The 18,051-nt window shown below is 44.3% G+C and overlaps 1 protein-coding gene and 1 long non-coding RNA gene across 15 annotated transcripts in view; one reads left to right on the top strand and one right to left on the bottom strand.

Moving 5' to 3' along the window:
• Positions 1–17,685, top strand: part of LOC140639870 (uncharacterized) — a 71,140-nt gene extending 53,455 nt beyond the window's left edge. Inside the window, exons 2-6 of one of the 4 annotated variants that reach the window (XR_012036515.1) lie at positions 432–743; positions 1,220–2,619; positions 2,774–2,907; positions 3,609–3,748; positions 12,360–17,685. This is a non-coding gene — a long non-coding RNA (uncharacterized lncRNA). Of the gene's footprint in view, positions 1–431; positions 744–1,219; positions 2,908–3,608; positions 3,749–12,359 lie in introns of all 4 variants that reach the window. The other 3 variants (XR_012036518.1, XR_012036519.1, XR_012036514.1) reach the window with 3 other exon arrangements.
• The window catches only part of TRPM3 (transient receptor potential cation channel subfamily M member 3), a 493,501-nt gene that overhangs the window by 9,010 nt on the left and 466,440 nt on the right, over positions 1–18,051 (bottom strand). For all 11 annotated transcript variants that reach the window (XM_072838286.1, XM_072838297.1, XM_072838304.1 and 8 more), the window contains 3 exons: positions 9,188–9,338; positions 8,869–9,068; positions 6,804–6,936 (listed from right to left, as the gene is read on the bottom strand). In XM_072838286.1, the coding sequence (XP_072694387.1) occupies positions 6,804–6,936; positions 8,869–9,068; positions 9,188–9,338 (484 nt within the window). The remainder of the gene's footprint in view (positions 1–6,803; positions 6,937–8,868; positions 9,069–9,187; positions 9,339–18,051) is intronic.

Below are 18,051 nucleotides of genomic sequence, written 5' to 3'. Positions count from 1 at the left end.
ATTTAACCAAGATTACAATAAAGTAACTTGTGGTAAACTCTGGAGTGTCTATCAATAAGTAAATTCTCCTACTCCTCTCTCTTTCTCCCTGTGTCTCTCTGGACAGCTGATCACAGATGCCTTATATTACAGTTATTTCTAGATGTCTTGACCCTCTCCACTGGAAATTCTCAAGGGCGCGATCTGTCTCATATTCCTTTTTCCATTTCCATGCTGCCAGGTGCCACTAACCGTTCACTGAGATAATCATGGTGCTGAACTTGATTTCAATTGTCTAACAGGCTGCCTGCGCATTTATTTACAAAGACAGAGGCCACACACTTAAAATAAAATTGTGCCATAGTTTTCACTTGACTGGGAAAGGACAGACCAGAGCCAAGCTTTGGTTTGACCTCCAACTAACTTACTTTCTTTTTTTTCTTTCTTTTAAGATTTTTAGTTATTTATTTGACAGAGAGAGAGGGAGAGAGCACGAGCAGGGGAAGCAGCAGAGGGAGAAGGAGAAGCAGACTCCCCACTGAACTGGGAACCTGATGCAGGACTCAATCCCAGGACCCCAGGATCATGACCTGAGCTGAAGGCAGACACTTACCTGACTGAGCCACCCAGGTGCCTCTGACCTCCAGCTTTCACTTTGAAATGCCCAAAGGCAAATCTTTTGAAGACTCTAAATAAGACCTATTCACAACTTTCCTGCAGAGGACCAAGATAAAGATACTTCTCCAAAACTCCCAATGTGCACAGTAAGTCCTGTGTCTGCTGACCCTTCAAAGAAACCTGCTGGCAGGTACAGAATGTATCTTACAACAATGGTGGGAATTGGAGCTGGGTCCCCCCAGCTGTTGTGATGGGGGCAATGGGGGTGGTGGTGCCAGTGGTGGTGGTGGTGGTATGTTTAATAATAGCAACACCTCAAATTAAATTTAAATTTTAAAAATGTAAAAAAAAAATAATAGCAACACTTCCATCAGAGAAGAATATACATTTCAGTGTCAGAAGGAGGTATAAGAGGCATGTGGTTTTCCTCTCTGAGGATCTGTAGGCTTTAAAAAACAAAACCAAAAAACGCTCTTCTGGCCAGTGTGTGTGTGTGTGTGCGTGTGTGTGCGTGCGTGTGTGTGTGTGATTCTCTGGCCTCAGGTCACATTTCTGCCATTTTCAGTAACAGCCCCCCTGCACCCCCAATTCACTCCATCCACTCTGCTCTTTTATCTTTCAGGTTCCCTTCACCCAGCCCAAGCTTCTGGACTGCCCTCAGGAGCCCTGCCTTGGAGACATACTCCCCATGCTCCAGAACCAATGTGGCCCTTCCTAGGGTCCAGGAACATTCCACCACTGTGCCCAGGAGTATTCCTAAAAGACTTGTCAACTGAGCAGTTTCTGTATCTGGCAAACCCAATGTTATTCACTCAGCTAACACAGCTGATTCAGAAGGAAAATACAACCTTCTCCTGTTTCAGTTCATTTTGCGCTATAAACACAGCTTGAGAAACAAACTACTTACAATAATAAGTTTGTGTGTCTTAGAGACTCACGATTCACTTTGTCACCATCTAGCCTGTGCAGTGTGGTCTTGCAAGTACTGCAGTTTTGTGTTTTGCAACGCAATAAGCTTTGGGTAAGTGGATTAAACGCGTCCTCATTACAGTCAGGAGCAGGAGAGACACATTTTTGTAGAATGAGACTTCCCATTTTGGATACACTAGGTACTGGGTCCTCCTAGTTTTTTAGTGTTGGCAGAATTAAAAAAAGGCAGGATGGTTTTCTGCCTCCCTCTCCTTCCTTTCCTGGAGCCTGGTATATACAAGGTTGGTGTGCAAAGAGATAAAGATGCTCTTTTAGCATAACTGCATGTGATTACCGGTCTGCACACTGTGAGGCAGCTCTGCCTACACTGTGGGGCGCTCCCTCCCCGCACCCCACCTGCCTTCAGCCCAAGGATCCAACACTGCAGAGAAAAGCAGCAGATGAGAGGCAGAGCTAGGGCACCATGAGGAAGAGTTAGGAGCTGGCTGTGGACAGCAAATAGGACACAGAAGCTAAGGAGCCCAGTGGGATGGGAAGAACAGAGAGGTGGTACAAGAAGGAAAAGGGTTTTTCAAGGAAAGCAAAGAGGCACCTGAGGAAACCTCAAGAACAAAGACAAAGAAGCATGGCCCCAGGGAATAGAATAGCTGGAGGTGGTGGGGAAGATAGCTAGAGCAGGACCCAGGAGCTTTTTCTCACCAAATCTCTCCTCAGCGGGCTCTCCTGTGGGCTCTGAAGTGTTTTGAAGCCTAAGACTGGAGGGGTGGTGGGGATAGACTATTTCACAAATCTTCTCCCAGACTTCTGGATGTGTTTAGCCACCTGAGTGTTTGATTATTCAGGTCATGGATCTAACTGCAGGGTTTAATATAGGAGTTATAAAAGAACAAAAGAGCCTAGAATAAAATTTATGTATGCTTATTCCATAAACAGAGTGCCTCTCTTAATCTTAAACAATTTTTTTGAAAAGCGATCATAAATGGGTGTTGCATCACACATATAAAGAGGTCTGAGGAACAAGCCAAGAGCGATGGGTCGCGATTGCCGTCACCAGTTGCTGACTCTGGTCAAAGCACTCAGGAGATAAAGGAGGTGAGAATGATAAGAATTAATGAACCAATAAGAAGCCTCAAGGAGAGAGAGACAGGAAGTTACTAAGTAAGAAAAAAAAAAAGAGGGACCATGGAAAGGAAGATACATTGTGGGAAGAACACCTCAGTTTTCTTTCCCTTTTTCACATCTGCAGGCTTTGCAGGGCTTATTCACTCGGGAGGCAAGCACAATAAGGATATAACAGGGCCCTGAAGGATGTGAGATGTCTCCTGGCCCCAGACGCCCAAGAAAGTGACAGCCAGGATCCCACTAGAGAGCACTCAAAAGGTTGGTGAAAAGCTCAGCTAAGAAGACAACTAGCTTCTAATGGCCAAAGGGATGGAGAAAAGGGCTTTCATGAGAAGATTCTAATGACACAGAAAATTTCAGCTTCCCTATGCAATTTCTTAAGAACTGTTATTTTCTACAAATTCATTTTCCTGTCTTTTCTGATAACCTCACAATGTGGTCAAAGGAAAGGCAGAAAAAGAAAAAAGGGTTGTCAGGCCATGCCTGTTTTCAATCTCCAATAAAATAAGACAAAAACAGAGAGGGAGGCAAATGATAAGAGATTCTTAACTATAGAGAACAAACCAAGGGCTGCTGAGGGGAGCAGGGTGGGGAGATGGAGTAACTAAGGGATGGTCATTAAGGAGGGCACTTGATGGAATGAGCACTGGGTGTTATATGCAACTGATGAGTCACTAAATTCTACCTCTGAAACTAATAATACAGTATATGTAAGTGAAATTGAATTTAAATAAAGAAATTAAAAAAAAAGACTCCCTGAAGTGCTAGCAGTAGGATGGCTAGAGGATGAAGGGCAAAAACAACCCCGTATCACATGAACCAATCACAGGGCCTCTTGTGGGGGGGTGGGGGGAAGGGTATGCTCACACAGGTTTTCAAATGAAAGCCAATGATGCAGAACAAATAAAGCAAACTCTTGTTTATCCACAGACTGACACCTAACTTGTGAATTATTTAAGTCCCTTAGGATCATCTACCCTTCCCTTTGGGCCAGTTATCCTTCTCATCATCCTGGGAAGGAAACGGGAGAGCTATTTAAATTCAACTCAATCAGTGGAGAGACCAAAGATCAGCAATGGAGAAAAGATATGGTTGGGAGGTGGGTGAAACTCATCTTTTTTGGCTTATGCTGGTTTTTGATTAGTTATGAGTCTCATATATCCTAAGTTATTCTTGTCTTCCTTTGTTATGAAAATTAGAAGTTGAATACACTATTAATAGTCACATGACTATTCCTTTTTTTGGATCTAGGTGAAGAGCAAAAAGGGCACAAAGCTCTTTGGCTCAGGAAAGATAATATTAGATAAATGACTCTAAAAATGATGTGTATCCTACTTTGCTTAAATCATTATAGGAGAGAAGATCCAAACTGCAACTTCTTCTGACAAGTGGAACTTGACATGTGAGATGATGGGGAGGATGATCTAGAAGCTGTAAGCCAGGGGTCGGAGAGCTCAATGCCTACAGGCAGGGCAGATAAGAAAGTAGATGAAGCAGGCGAAGTGTATGAGGTCAGAAGCAAGGATTCTGTGGCACGCCCAGGCCAGAGACATTCAGAATGGATGCAAGCCTAAGCCTCTGTGGGCAGCTGTTGCCCATGAGCCACCAGTTTGCAAACCTTGCTTTAAATGGGTTAGAGAAACCAGAAAAGAACTTCCAGCTGTGATTGCCAGAAAATGTAGGTGACCCTTAACGAACCAAGGGGAAATAAAAAAGAAATGCCAGGAGACTGGAGATAGGAGAATGTCTTCCTGATATGAGAAATCCTGAATTCTAGGAATTATGTGAGGTGGACATAAATTCTAGACAGCATTATAGAATAGCTCAGTCGTATGTAGTTAAGCAGATGGTACCTTTTGAGTACTTTAAAAAGATAAGGTTCATTAACAGGAGACTTTGTGGGCATAATATTCATCTTGTCTTGACAATCTCGACCAATACAGTAATGCGGATGCATAACGTTTGTGATGGAGCACTCTGTGATTTTAGCAGGGAGGTTGACACACTGGGCTGAGTGGCAAAACGGGGATACCTGGTTGGTTATCAATCAAGGGACAGGTGGTAGAGTAAGGGGCCAGTGTTGTCATGGGAGGTATTGTTGGAGCCAATGTCTTGGTTGACCTGATCTGTGCCGGTGGGCATCTGGTGAATTACGTTGAAGGCATAGCAGGTATGCTTATCAAGTCAACATTGAGATAAAATGAATAGGATAAAAAAACACACTTGAAAATGCAAAACAAACCAGTATCACCACCACCAACAACAAAAATCAAACTCCAAACAAACACAGACAGAAGTAACAGAAGCAGGATGAGGTCTGGGTTTAGATTTACTTCTTTGGCACCCGGGCTTGGTCATGAGGTTGTCCTGGTCCTCCCAGCCTCTGTTACTCCAGAAAACCAGCCTATCTAATGCCTAAGATACAGGAAGGGGGTGTCTATGATCTGTCCTGGATTTCTGGGAACTGCTCACCTCAGTCATGGTCCTTGAGGGTGGGGCTCTGTAACTACCCCAAGAGGAAGAGGGTCTTGGGGAAGGAGTCTCCTGGAAGTGTTTGCAGGTGTGGGGTGAGAGGCTCAGGTGAAGGTGCTGTTTCCATTCAGTTCCAAGGAATTGGTGACATGGTCACAACAGGTTCACATGTGTTGGTGTCTATACCTCTCATTTTAGTTCCCCAGAGAGGCCAAGGCTTCCGTGAATCTCCATACTCCTTCCCCCTACCTTTGCTCCTAGGTCTGTAGCTTTTTGAGTTTGAAAAGCATTTCAAAGTCTCCTGTACATATGCTTTGGAAATATGTTTGAGCAATAGGCAATGTGTCCACATGGCACAATTTTCTGGAAACCACATGGTTATATGTCCATTAATAAATAGCTTTTTCAAGGCCACAGAATGAGAGAGATTTTTAGATTTGCAGCTCCCTCCTCTGTTTGCCAGAAAATTGCTCATATCATATCATCATAGAATGCTCTATTGTGCAATGACAGATGTGCATAAAATTTGTGCATGGTTTTAAACTTTGTTAATATTGGCTGCGTACCAATGGATACAATCACTCAATGGCATGTGTGTATATACCTACTTATCTAGACTGCGTTCTTTACAGAAATGGAGAGCCAGGGACAGAAAAATGCCACTTGTATAATTTCTACAGAACCACTAGAGAGTGTACAGAGTGGGTAGGCAGACAAAATGTCATTTCTTGAAAACTCAAGGTCACTGACTCATATCTTACAAGTCTGAATCATATCAACTGAAGCCATCAATAAATGCCTTTTCCCACTATTTATAATAGTGCCATCTTCATATCTCAAATGCTTACAATTTAGAGTTATACCAATGCTTTGTAATAGTCTGCATGTTCATTATCACAGTGTTTCCCAAATGCTGGGTTTTGAATGTGCCAGCCTGGAATGAAGTTTTTATTAGTCTACAGGAAAATGAGAGAAATAAGAAAAATGTAAATTCAATTGCATTAAGCTAGATTTATTAAATTTCAAGGATTCTGTTCTTTGTATTTTGGGATTTCTTTTTTCTTATAGTCTTACTGGTCCACAAAACTGCTTGGCCAGTGAGATCTAAAAATATATCACCACTGGGTAAAAGGATCTGCTTCTATTCTTTGCTTTTACCTTGTTCTACAAAAAGAATAAAACAAAAATAATTCTGATTAAAAAAGCCCTCATCTATTATTGTAACAGATTCATAAGTCTCACTGCTGTTGATTCAGAAGGCACAAAACACGCATATAATCCAAATACCAGAACTGTTCTACTCCTCCCAAAAAGATTCCCAGTGATCTACATGAAATGTCAACCTGCTGGAGACCCTTGCATTGGGTTGGATCTCTCTTGCTTGGTGTCTGGGCCAGAATATTCCAATTTTTGGTCTGAGTCAACAAGCCCTGCCCTGTCCTAGACTCAACAATCTAGTGTCCAGGAGATAGGTGTTACTGCCTTCTGGAGAAGTTTAGGATCTGTAAGTACGTAGTACTAAGTAGACACTTCAGACAATGTTCTGTTCTCTCATAAACTTGAACAATAAAAATAAACACAAGGGGATCTCTGTTTTGGGGGGCTGTACATATGAAAACAATTGGTAAGTCATGTCACAATGCAAAAAATCCCTGTGAGAGGCATGTGCCCATGGAACATACCTTTCTGAGGTCACCCGTATCCTCTCATCATTGGACGAGTTGAATCGATCATCCTTTTCTCTGAAATATTCCTCTATGCACTGCTCTTCGAAATCATGTACTTTCTTGAGCTCATCATCAGTTATGAACAGTTCTGTGGAAAAAAGTGAGAGAATGAAGACAGGAAGGATAAGCAATGGCATCTGATCTGTGGGCCTAATGAGATTTGTCATTTATCAAGGTTAGGAAAAGGGGCTGAGGTGCTTTACTAAGTCTCAGGCTAAATCCAAACCCAGTCAGGCAACTTATGTCATTGTCCTTCTCTGCATTAGACTCACTATGGAGTCCTAAAGTTCACCTGAGTGTATCTGGTTTACTGCAGGGACTGGTTGGAGTTAAGCCCACTGTAAGGCTGAGAAAGGAGCCAAATCAAAGAAAAAGAAGGCTATTCAAAAGCTCAATTTCTGGTATATGAAGTATGGCAGACATGTACTATTCTCTGGCCTTCCTAAAACCCACTGCAACCCCATTCTCTCCTTCCGTCTTCCCACAACTGAGGCTTGAAAGCCACATCCACACATCTCCAGCCTCCTCTGAAGTTGGCAGCAACCACAAGACCCAGGCTGGCTCAAAAGAAAAAAATTGGCTACAGGAAGGTGTGGTGTAATGGGAAGAGGTTCTGCTTGCCTGACAAACTATTCAGATGTAGCCATTTTTCTCTACATTTTCTCACCTCCCCTCCTCTTCCTGCCTTGAGCATGGATGTGACGACTGGGAGGATGGCAGCTATTTTGCTACCACGAGATGAAACAGTGCAAAACGGAATAGTGGAGGCTAAAAACAGGACTTGGGTCTCTGACTTCAGAGAGCCATTGCTGAGCTCTGGGCTCTTATCCCTTCACTTTTTGGGATGTGAGAAAAATAAAACTTTATTATTTGTGTTATTATTAGTCTAGCTTTCTGTTAACATCAGGTAGAGTAATTCATAACTGAAACAGCTACAAAGAGCTCAGTAGAAATTTGAAACTTTTTCCCCTTTAAGCTTTCTATTTGCCTAGATTTTTGTTTCCAGTGGAAATGGTGAATTCTGGGATTCACAGCCCTCTTCAACTCTCTGATTTTAATGTCTGGAAAGAAGTTGGGCATCGCTTTGTCAGAGAAGTTGTTGAAAGTCTCAGATTTAGAGAAGCAGTTGAGGAAATGGCTTTGGTTTAAACCTTAGAGCACCAGTGATCAACAAGAGACACTTTCTGGGTCACAACCCTAGAGGCTCTGGTCCAGTACATTTAGTATGCGTGGTCTATTTGACACGGTTTGAGAAACCACAGTAGCTTGCTGTACAGGGCTAGCTCCCCAGTGGTTCTTAACTGTGGGTGGGGTAGTAAGGGACATTTAGGGACATTCAGGAGCTACTGGTATTCAATGCCTGGAGGCTGGATGTGCTAAATCTTCTGCAATGTGTGGGACAATCCCACACATTGAGGAATCATTCCACCCCAATGCCAGTGGAACCTCCTTTTAGAAACACTGGGTAGAAGGTGGATGGTAGTGTTTTCTGCTTTTCCTTTGACTAATAGAGAGCAGGGATGGTTTCCTCATGAAGTCATACAGGCATAACCCATAAGATTGGAGAATGTTCAAGACCTTAAAAAGTGATGGGTCAAGAAATGACCATGGAAAATCAATCTTAAGTCACCTGCAGCCCAACTCAATGCAGATAATGATGGTTACATTATAGATAATGGAGCGTTGGGAGCACGTTAATATGTATCTATTTTGCAGTGGGACTTCTGGACAGTAGGAAGTTTAGAACCTGTAAAGGTGCCAAAGCAGCTCTGCTGGAAGACTGGTTTTATTCAGTAAGAAAGATGTGAGGCTAAGAATGCTCCATTTCAGCCTCTTGTGTCTTTTCAGCACTGTTTCCCAAATAAGCATGCCCTCCCATGTCCTCCCGAGTGTTCAGAGCTGTCAGCCATTTGCAGGAATCTAGAAAAGCCAGGTGGGCACATGGTCCTACATGACTGTCTGCAGGATGTAGTAGGAATTTCTGCTTTGTGGCTGCCCAGGGCTGTCACCCAAAGCTTACTCAGGCCGTAGTCCCGCTCATCTGGGTCACTCTCATGTTTTCTCCATCGGCAACATAGGTGCTGGAATATCATGGTCATATGGCTAAAGATGATCAGAGGCGGGGGCAGAACCGGCCTTTCATGGAAAGTCATGATAAGCTGATACCTTTGAAACTTCCACACTTGGTTGGATATTGATTTTACCTCAAAAAATGTATTGCTGAAATAGAGATGAGAGAGAATCAAGCGAGAAACTCCTCTCCTTTCGGAAGCACCAGAGCCTGCCCTCCCCCGGCCTCCCACTCCACCCCAAGTCCTCTGGAGGAAGGACCCACTCACTTAAAGACAGCGATGAGCAGGTTGACCAGCAGGATGTTCGCCACTAAAAGGTAGCAAGCCATGATGGCCGGTACAATCCAGGCTCCCGTCTTGCAGGGAGGTAACTGGATTATTTTGCCGTCCTCTCGGGTCTCATTCTGTCCACAGGGAGCTGAAGAAAGCAACACAGGCAAGAAGTGAGAAACTGTGGCTATGTGATTAAAAAAAAAAAACAAAAAACAAAAAACAAGAAAAACAAAACCCAACTGATATGAATGAGAGAGGGTTTTTTTTTTTTCCTTTTTTAGATGGAGGAAGAATACAGCCATCTCCAAACAAACAGAAAACAAAACAAAACAAAACTCTAAAAAAGCCAAAATAGAAAAATGAAAGCTTTGTGAATATCCCAAGGGATATCAGAGGGGAGCTGGTGTGGCACGTCTCCCAAGTTGTCACTGGACATAAAAGAGATGTAGGACCCCTGCCTCCTCACCCTGTCCCTTGCCCCCTCCCACCCACCGAAGGGCACCTGCTGTCCTCAGGGAGCCTGGTGAGGGCTTTCCTGCGGAGTGGAGGGGGTGCAGAGTCTCACCACCCCAGCAAGTTACTTCCAAAATGTGCTGTGGAGGCTGCCGCCTATAGCCGTAAGAGCAGTGGCAGAGGGGCTATTGATTGGAATTAGCACCAGGGCAGCAGTTAATTGCTGCGGGAAACAACCCAGGGGCTCTGAGCTAACGATCTGCTGTCTCGGTGAGGAAGGAATAAAGCAGGGCAGCGCTTTGGGAAACATTGGGAGGGCTTGTCGCTCGGTGCTCCTGATGGATGGCATTTCGCTGGGAGGCCAATGAGAGGTGATGAGCCGGGACCCTGGGGCCCTTAGTTACCTGCTTTCTTCCCGTAGCATTTCCATTCCAAAAATGTGCTTTTTGGGGCACAGGGCACGAAACCCAACTGCACTGAATAAATGGGCAAATGGAAAAAAAATGTTCTGGAGGTGGGGGTGAGAAGGAGGAAGGTGATGTGTGGGACTCGGTGAGCGTGAGTAATGTGCTAATGAGGCCTGCTTGGAGTTTCCAGGTAAATTCAGGGGAAAAGCAAATCCTTGACAAAGCTCCTCAGGGCTTCACAGACAACAGGGCCCTGGAGTGAGATCATGCCCTCCCGGTGCCCAGAGAGAGGTGAGGTTGCTCTCCCTCTCCAGCTGCCTTATGTTGGCATTAGGGAGAGGCCTGTCTTTACAAAGGGGGTGGGCATGCAGTGGTCTCAGCAGTTGCCACAGGTAGCTTTTGAAGATCTACCGGGAAAGTTTGCAAAGTTGGCCCAGAATCTTGGCTGGAGTATCTGACAAGGGAAGTCCCTTCTCAAGAGCTTCCCATTCCCTTCTCAAGAGCTAACATTGCTACACTGGGCACTCCATAGTAGTCCTCAGCCTTGGCTGCACAGGGAGCTTCCCCCATTCCACCCCCGCCCCCCCAGACAATTGAATCTGAATCTCTGAGGGTGACCTAGGCAAGGACATTTCTTTTAAAACTTTCCAGGTAATTCTCAGGTGCCATTCAAGAGAGTCCACTGAGCTAGAAATCAGCTGGCAATATTATGTGATTTTTGACATGTCCACAAGTCCAAAATGCATGTTCTTAGCCCAAGAGGATTTTAATAATGTCAGAACATCAAGATCCTGTTTTTATGACCAGAAAAGATGCTTCCTTTGGATCTGCCTCCGAGGTCCTAGTGTGTTGGGGTCAGGTGTGTTCAAACAGCTGGCATTGTTTTCACTAGCTGTTGTGGCACTAAGCTACCCAACAGAGTCCTCTAGAAGGTCCTGATCATAGACTCCCCTGGAAGGGAAACCCAGTGATGGAGGCCCCTACCTGCTTCAGGATGAAGTCCAAACTCTGAGGGTGGCTGGCCCAGTGCCATCCCCTGCCACTTCCTACCCCTCTTTCAGAGCACAGATTGGAACGAGTCTCCTGCAGTTCCTAGAAATGCCATGCTCTCTCTTACTTCCTGATTTTCAGCCATGCTACTTTTGCTTCCAGAAGGGCCCTCTGAAACCTTGCTCCCACTCCCATGCTCCACCTGGATGAATCCTGTTTAGTTTTCAATGTTCACTTAGATTTCTAGAGCTTTCTGGAACCCACCCCAGCTCACTTTGTGGCCTGTTCCAGCCAGGACTAGGGTAGGTATTGACTGACACTCTGCCTGGCTAAACTCTATTCAGCTCTTCTGGGATCTTTTTTAGCTAGGCCTCGACTTTTGTGCTTCCATGTTTGTCTCTTCATTGTCAGTTTCAGCAAGAATCCTGCTAAGCCAGTTTAGCCAGAATTCTCACCCTTAATAACTTCATCACCATTGATATCTCGTCTGTTTTCTCATCCTCCACCGTCCTCCAGCTGGTGTCTTGATCACCTTGGCCAGCCCTTGCCAAGAAGCCTGTTTAGCCAAGATGGCCAGAATCCCCTTACCCTGGTGTTTCCTCTTCGTGATCTGACCCATACCCTGCTCCTGGCCATAAATTTCCAGTTTCCCTTGCTGCATTCAGAGTTGGGCCTGATCTCTGTCTTCTATCACAAAACTCATTGTAGTAGCCCCCCACTCCCACCCCCTTGAATAAAGTCTCCCTTGCCATCTTCCCTTGCTATCTCCCAGGAAATACTGATCCCAGTTCTTTATTTGGGATCCTCAAAAGCGAAGGATAGTAGAGACTGGGAGTATACATGTGGGGAAAACATAGCATGTGCCAGCCTCTGCTCTGGGCACTTCACATTGGCCAACACATTGAAGCTTCCCAGAAGCTCCATAAGAAATGTATTCCCTCTGCATCTTGGTTGGGAGAACACATGCCAAGGGGTAAAATGCCTTACCCAAGATCACACAGCTAATAAGGGATAATGCCAGAACCATTCAAACATTCATCTAAAAAATGCTGAGTTCTAGCTATGTGATAGTAGAACTGGCATTGGAGATGCAGTGATGAATGAAGAATTGAATCCTGTCTTCTCTGTGACCCCAGAGCCTGCACATACTCTGATTTATCTCATGTGGTCATTCCAGTGTAGAATACACAGTAATAGTAGTGACCACCTATCGCATGCGTAAAAGTAAGGCCATGTGCTACGACCTTTACTTATATTGCCTTATTTTAATCATGACAATATTTTGATGAACAGATATTCTTATCCTCATTTTACAGATGAAGAACTGAAGCTCAGAAACCTTTAGGATTCCCTATCAGGATCTCAGAAACAGAAAGAACAGATTCAAGAGGTCCATGCAAGCCTTCCTGGCTACGAAGTTTCCAGTGTGCCTCTAAAGAAAAGGCCAAGAGAGCGTTGAGGGGAGTCTGTATTATGAACAAATGCAGACACAAGCCGATAGACATCTGAATTTTTTTGTTTCCACCAACATGAATAATGGCCTGAGTTGTTCAGATGAGGTGACAAATGTACTGAACACTAAAATTTGGATTGTGAAGAAAGAAATTTGATTCACATTATAGGTATCAGGTGTAGGCACCCATGTTGCAAAGAGTAAGATGCATGCCCTTTTGACTTCATCCTATAGTATATGGGGAAAAAAAACATTTTTTTTTAAATGTACACACTACCTTTTCCCCAAAGAGTAGCGGAAATTTAAAATGAAACACTAAGGAGTGTTTGATATAATCAGCATCATCCTTAAAAATATGATGAAGGAGGATATTTCTCCAAGATTGTCTCTTCCCCTTCTGTCTGAAGAAATGTCTCAGAAGCTTATTCCAGATCACAGGCAATGGAATAAAGAGCTTAGTTGAGTGTATGACTACATTTATCCTATTTTTTTTTAAAGAAAGGATTTTCAACTAAAAATCCATCTTGAGAAGATAACAGGACAAAGAGGATTTCTCCACCTCCTTTTGAAAATCCATACAGTTTGCCAGAGGATTTAAAATTCCATTAGCGCAGCTCCCATGGCTTACTCCAAAGGTGAATTAGATTTAGATGGCTCTGCTCTTTTCTCACACAATGCTTTTTTTTTTTTTTTTTTTTTTGACAAGACAACTGGAGATGCCTCCCTTTGTATGGCTACATCCTTCTAGAAGGTTCCTGATCTACAAATGTCTTCAATGGTGGTGGAGCCAGACAGAAGTTCTCTTTATGGAAGTGTGGGGCACTTTCTAATTCTCTCAACAGGGCTACCATCTATATCTTATAGTAATGGAGGACAGGAAGAGGAAGCATAATCGAACACCAGGGAAGCTCTAACTTTGTAAAGTCCAAAGCACCACCTGCCAGCACTGCCTTCTACTTCTTTTGTGGCTCAATTCTTTTTCCTTCCCCTAACCAAACTGCTAGGTTGGAGGCCAAGCAGTAGTGATGTGGCACAAAGGTAACCATCAGGAAGGAGTGAGAAGAGGCTTCAGTTTCTCCATCCATGAATGGAGGGACCAGGACCATTGCTATTCCCTACAGCACGGTGCATACACGACAACTCAGGAAGTCCAAGACGATTTTAGAATACAGAAACAGGGCACTAAATAACAGTGAGAAACTGATGACCTTTTCAAATCCCTTTTGATCTCTCTGGCTCCATCAGAGAGAATACATCAGTTCGAGGATAATATTTCTTTAACACTTCCTTCATATTTGCTAAATTCCCTTGTTAGTGAAAATTGGGCAGGCTGAAGGCTCAAACAACTGGACAGAATTTCATAACAATGCGATTGTCATTCTGTTTATTTTTTTGTTATCTTCTATTTATATCAAATCATACTGATTTTTCAACTTGTGGCTGTGATAATACATTTTTTAAAATAACGTAGGTTTTAAAAAGAAGCCAATCTCTCTAAAACCATTAAAGAGTAGAACGCATTTTTACAAAACAATGAATGGTTTATGTGACTAACCACTGAAAAATGCTGGACTAGATGATTTCCAAGCCCATCTAGCCCTGTTATTTTATTACTGTGATGAGGAGCAAAAGACCAGAATAACTCTCAGACTGGATCATCTATCCCTGGAGCTAACTGTAGGTCACTTGTAGAGGCCTTATTATTTCCATTCCTGGCACAAAAGCAATCAAATAATTAGCTCCCATTGCATGACATGGAGCCCAGCCACCATGGGGGTAATGGGGGGCACCAGTGAAAAAAGCATGTAACTCTTCAGGGCTTCTGGTCTACTTGCTATTTGCACACATGTTCAGCTTTGAGCTAGTTAAAAAGCACTACTGAACTGAAAATGCCTCATTTTTTCACCCAGTGAATTAGAAAGCAGGATATCACAAGTCTAGGTATATAGTATGTGAGTTGTGGGTATGGGTGGGACATGCATTATGGGGGGAAAGTTCAATTCCCTCTGTTATCTTGGTTCTGTGGTCTTGCTATTCTATACGTGTAGTTTACCTAGAGACAAAATTGTCATTTTTTGCTGTTATTTGAAAGGTTTCAAAATTCCAACCTTGGTAATTCATTATTTGGGACTGGGAATTAGTATTAGAAAGATTCTGTGCAAGTCTTGCTGGGAGAGGATGTAGCCTGTCGCACATGTCCTTGAGTTCGTTGCCATGACACACTGGGTTGACTGCATTAATAGTTTCAATTTCTCTCCTCCCCCACCCCCCATCTCCAAGCTCCTTTGCTATATGGTTTGACAGTTTCTCTCACTAAACAGGTAGAAACTATCTCTTTGCTCCTTGATTCTGAGTTTGGCCACTTGAGTGTCTTTGGTCAATGAGATGTTAGCAAATGTGGTCCATACAGAACCCAGAATAAACCGTTGAGTGTTTCTGTTTCCACTTTTCCACCCCAGTCATAACCATAAGGAATACAACAGAGCTAGTCTGCTGGAGGATGAAACACATTGGCCTCTGATTCTACTCACTTCTTTTGTTGCAGCTCAGGCTGCTCTGGATCAGCTGACAGCCAGCTGAGTCCCTTGGCATGTGACCGAACCCGGCCAAAACCAGAGAACCATCCAGCCAACCCACATCCTCCTGAGCTAATACGTGCTTACAGCTTTAAGCCACTGCCTTCTGGGATGATTTGTCCTATAGCATTATCAATAGGCAATGCCAATATCCATGGTCAACAGGTAATGTCGATACACACCTGATACACACACTCAACTTCCTTTGCACTGCTCACAGCCAGGAGAGGCACCCTGCCTTTCAGGTGGATAAAGCCCTAAGTTCTTCACCACCACCTCCCCCTGTAACCCCAGTTTAGGGCCATTCCCATCATCGCTAAAGGAGGAGCAAATTCATCAAATGACCAATGACTAATCAGACTCTGTCTTTAGAACTAAATTGAGGTGCTGGAACTTTAGGGAGGTGATGCCAGGAACTTCACTAAAAGATCACGTGGAGTCAGACCACGTTAGATTGTGTAAAAGTAAAGCGAGCCATCTGTAAGAAGGAGTGGAGAGTGAGGGGAGGAAGGAGAGAGGCAGAGAGATGACTGATTGATCGAGGCGGAGGGAAGTGGCGAGAAAAGCAGATGAGAGCGGTCATGTCTACAGATTCTGGCTTCTCCAAACCACTTCCAGTTTCATTTCCAGTCAGCTCACATCATGCTTTGTTTCCTGTCTTTGAATGTCTCTGAGGTTTCCTCTTACACACTTGTAGCCAGTCTTTCTCTATTAAAGCTAGTTTGAGTGGGTTTTGTTTCTCTTGCAATTACCATTTTTCTCTAGTTGAGGACAGTCATTAACACCTTAGAGAGAATCAATGTCTCAGGCTAGTAGTTTCATCAGAGGGGTCAATGATGCAGAGCACTGGGAATTCATGGCAGTTAGGGACGGGGCTCAGGGAAAGGTTGGAAGGACAGAAATAAAAAGCATTTAACTTACAATTTGACTAAGGCCTCACCTCACTCTTTTTGACATTTGCCTAAACAAACTAGGATCAGATGAGCTTGTTTTTCTTCCTCAAACCACAAACAACAAAAGAAGTCTAAGAAAAAGTCAAAGAAATGATTCACGCTCCCAGATCTTTGTGCCCTGTCCAGCTCCACTATAATTCTTGACTGTGAGGTTCTTGTCACACCTCCTTTTGTGGCAAAAATACTCCATCCCAGAAGCAGGGGGGCAGGAACAGGTGGCCCTTGTATCACAGGGGCAGGGAGCTTGGATCCATTCTCACTGCCTTAACCGTGGAAAGACCCCTTAACTGTGGGTCCACACCACCCTGGCTGTCATGCCACATGTTAGGGAATATCTTTCTTGCTTTTCTTTAAAAAGGGGTTGGGGGATTTTTCAGACATCTATCCTGTACACCATACATCTATCCTGTAAGGTGTCTGAAGGGGGATGAGCCAGGCTCTTCTTCAAGAGGGAGTGTCACGTCACAAGAACCAGCAGCCTCCCATCAGGGCTTTCTGTGCTGAGAAGGATCAGTCCAGAGAGCCAGACTGTGCATCTCTCTGCGTGAATGTATATCATGGACACTAAGCTGTACTGGCTCCGCAAAATGATCCATGGCTCCTGCCGCTGCCCATCGGATTGTGCCCTGGAGTTATATGACATCGAGGGAAACAATCAATGTGGCCCCTAATATGCAGCAATGCCCTTATAAGCAAACACAAGTTCCCACTGACATTATTTACGAATCCCCTGTAAGTGTCAATGCAAGACATCCATTCAGACTCACAGCTCAAGCTCCTGGCTCTGCCTGACGGCACACTCCCTCCCGGTGGCCCTGGGTCCCTAACTGCCAGGCTCTGTTTGCCCCAGCCCCTCTCTTGTTATTTTAGGGCCATGTACTGTTGAAATGTGAGCTTTTCACACTTTGAGTGATGCTCCTCAAACAGTAAAGAATCCAGATCATAGTGGGCCACGTTCTGCTTAGACCTAAGCTCCCGTGAGCGGGCTCACCAGTTCCCATCACTTGCTACTACGCCATGAATCCGAGTCCAACTGTACACTGAATATAAGCATCACGACGATTCTAACACCCGGCTGGGTGGCAGTACACCTGCATATGGTGGATTAACAACTTTTTTCTCTCTCCCCGGGGCAACACTACACACACCAGGTAAGATAAACACCTTCACCTTATAAGAATTAACCTGTTGAAAATAAGAAACTCAGATGGAGAGGCAAGGTGGGCGGTGCAGGGAGGGCCAGGATGGGAGAAGCATTTTGCTGTTTGTCTGGGTCTGGATGTTTTAAATAATCACATTACTGTCCATTTCCTATTCAGGAATCTACCTATAATGGATCCGTCTTATTAAGTCATTTTTAGAAACCACTGTACGCAAGGCACTAAACATGGGTGGGTTCAGTTTGAGTTCTAGAGCCGATATTTTGCCATCTGTGTACTACTGAGTAGATCAATTGCTGTATCTAAGCCTCAACATCCTCACATCTGACATCATAATAATAGAGATAATATTACCACTGATGAGGATACGTGTCTAGCTTCCCTCATTCAAGCGGTTATCGAGTCCCTTCCCTGTTCTAAGTGCTTGGGATATGCCAGTGCCAGCACACCAGACACACCTGCCCTTGCACGGGGCTTTCTAATACTGGGAAAGGGGGGAGAGGTGGTGGTGGGTGGGCAGAAAATAAACAGTAGCATAAGAAATGAGTCAACTGGCAGCCCGGGTGGCTCAGCAGTCTAGTGTCGCCTTCAGCCCAGGGCCTGATCCTGGGGACCCGGCATCGAGTCCCACGTCGAGCTCCCTGCATGGAACCTGCTTCTCCCTCTGCCTGTGTCTCTGTCTCTCTGTCTGTCTCTCAGTGTGTGTCTCTCATGAATAAATAAAATCTTAAAAAAAAAAAAAAAGAAATGAGTCAACTAAATGGTGTGCTAGTAAGTGATAAGGAGTGTGGAAGAAAAAAGTAAGGGAGGGCAAGAAGGAGCAGGCGGGCACGTGGGTGGCAGGGAGCCACACTGAGGAGGTGAGG

The sequence above is a fragment of the Canis lupus genome, chromosome 1, assembly GCF_048164855.1.
Source record: "Canis lupus baileyi chromosome 1, mCanLup2.hap1, whole genome shotgun sequence".
NCBI lineage: Eukaryota > Metazoa > Chordata > Mammalia > Carnivora > Canidae > Canis > Canis lupus.
This window is presented reverse-complemented; position numbering and strand designations above follow the sequence as displayed.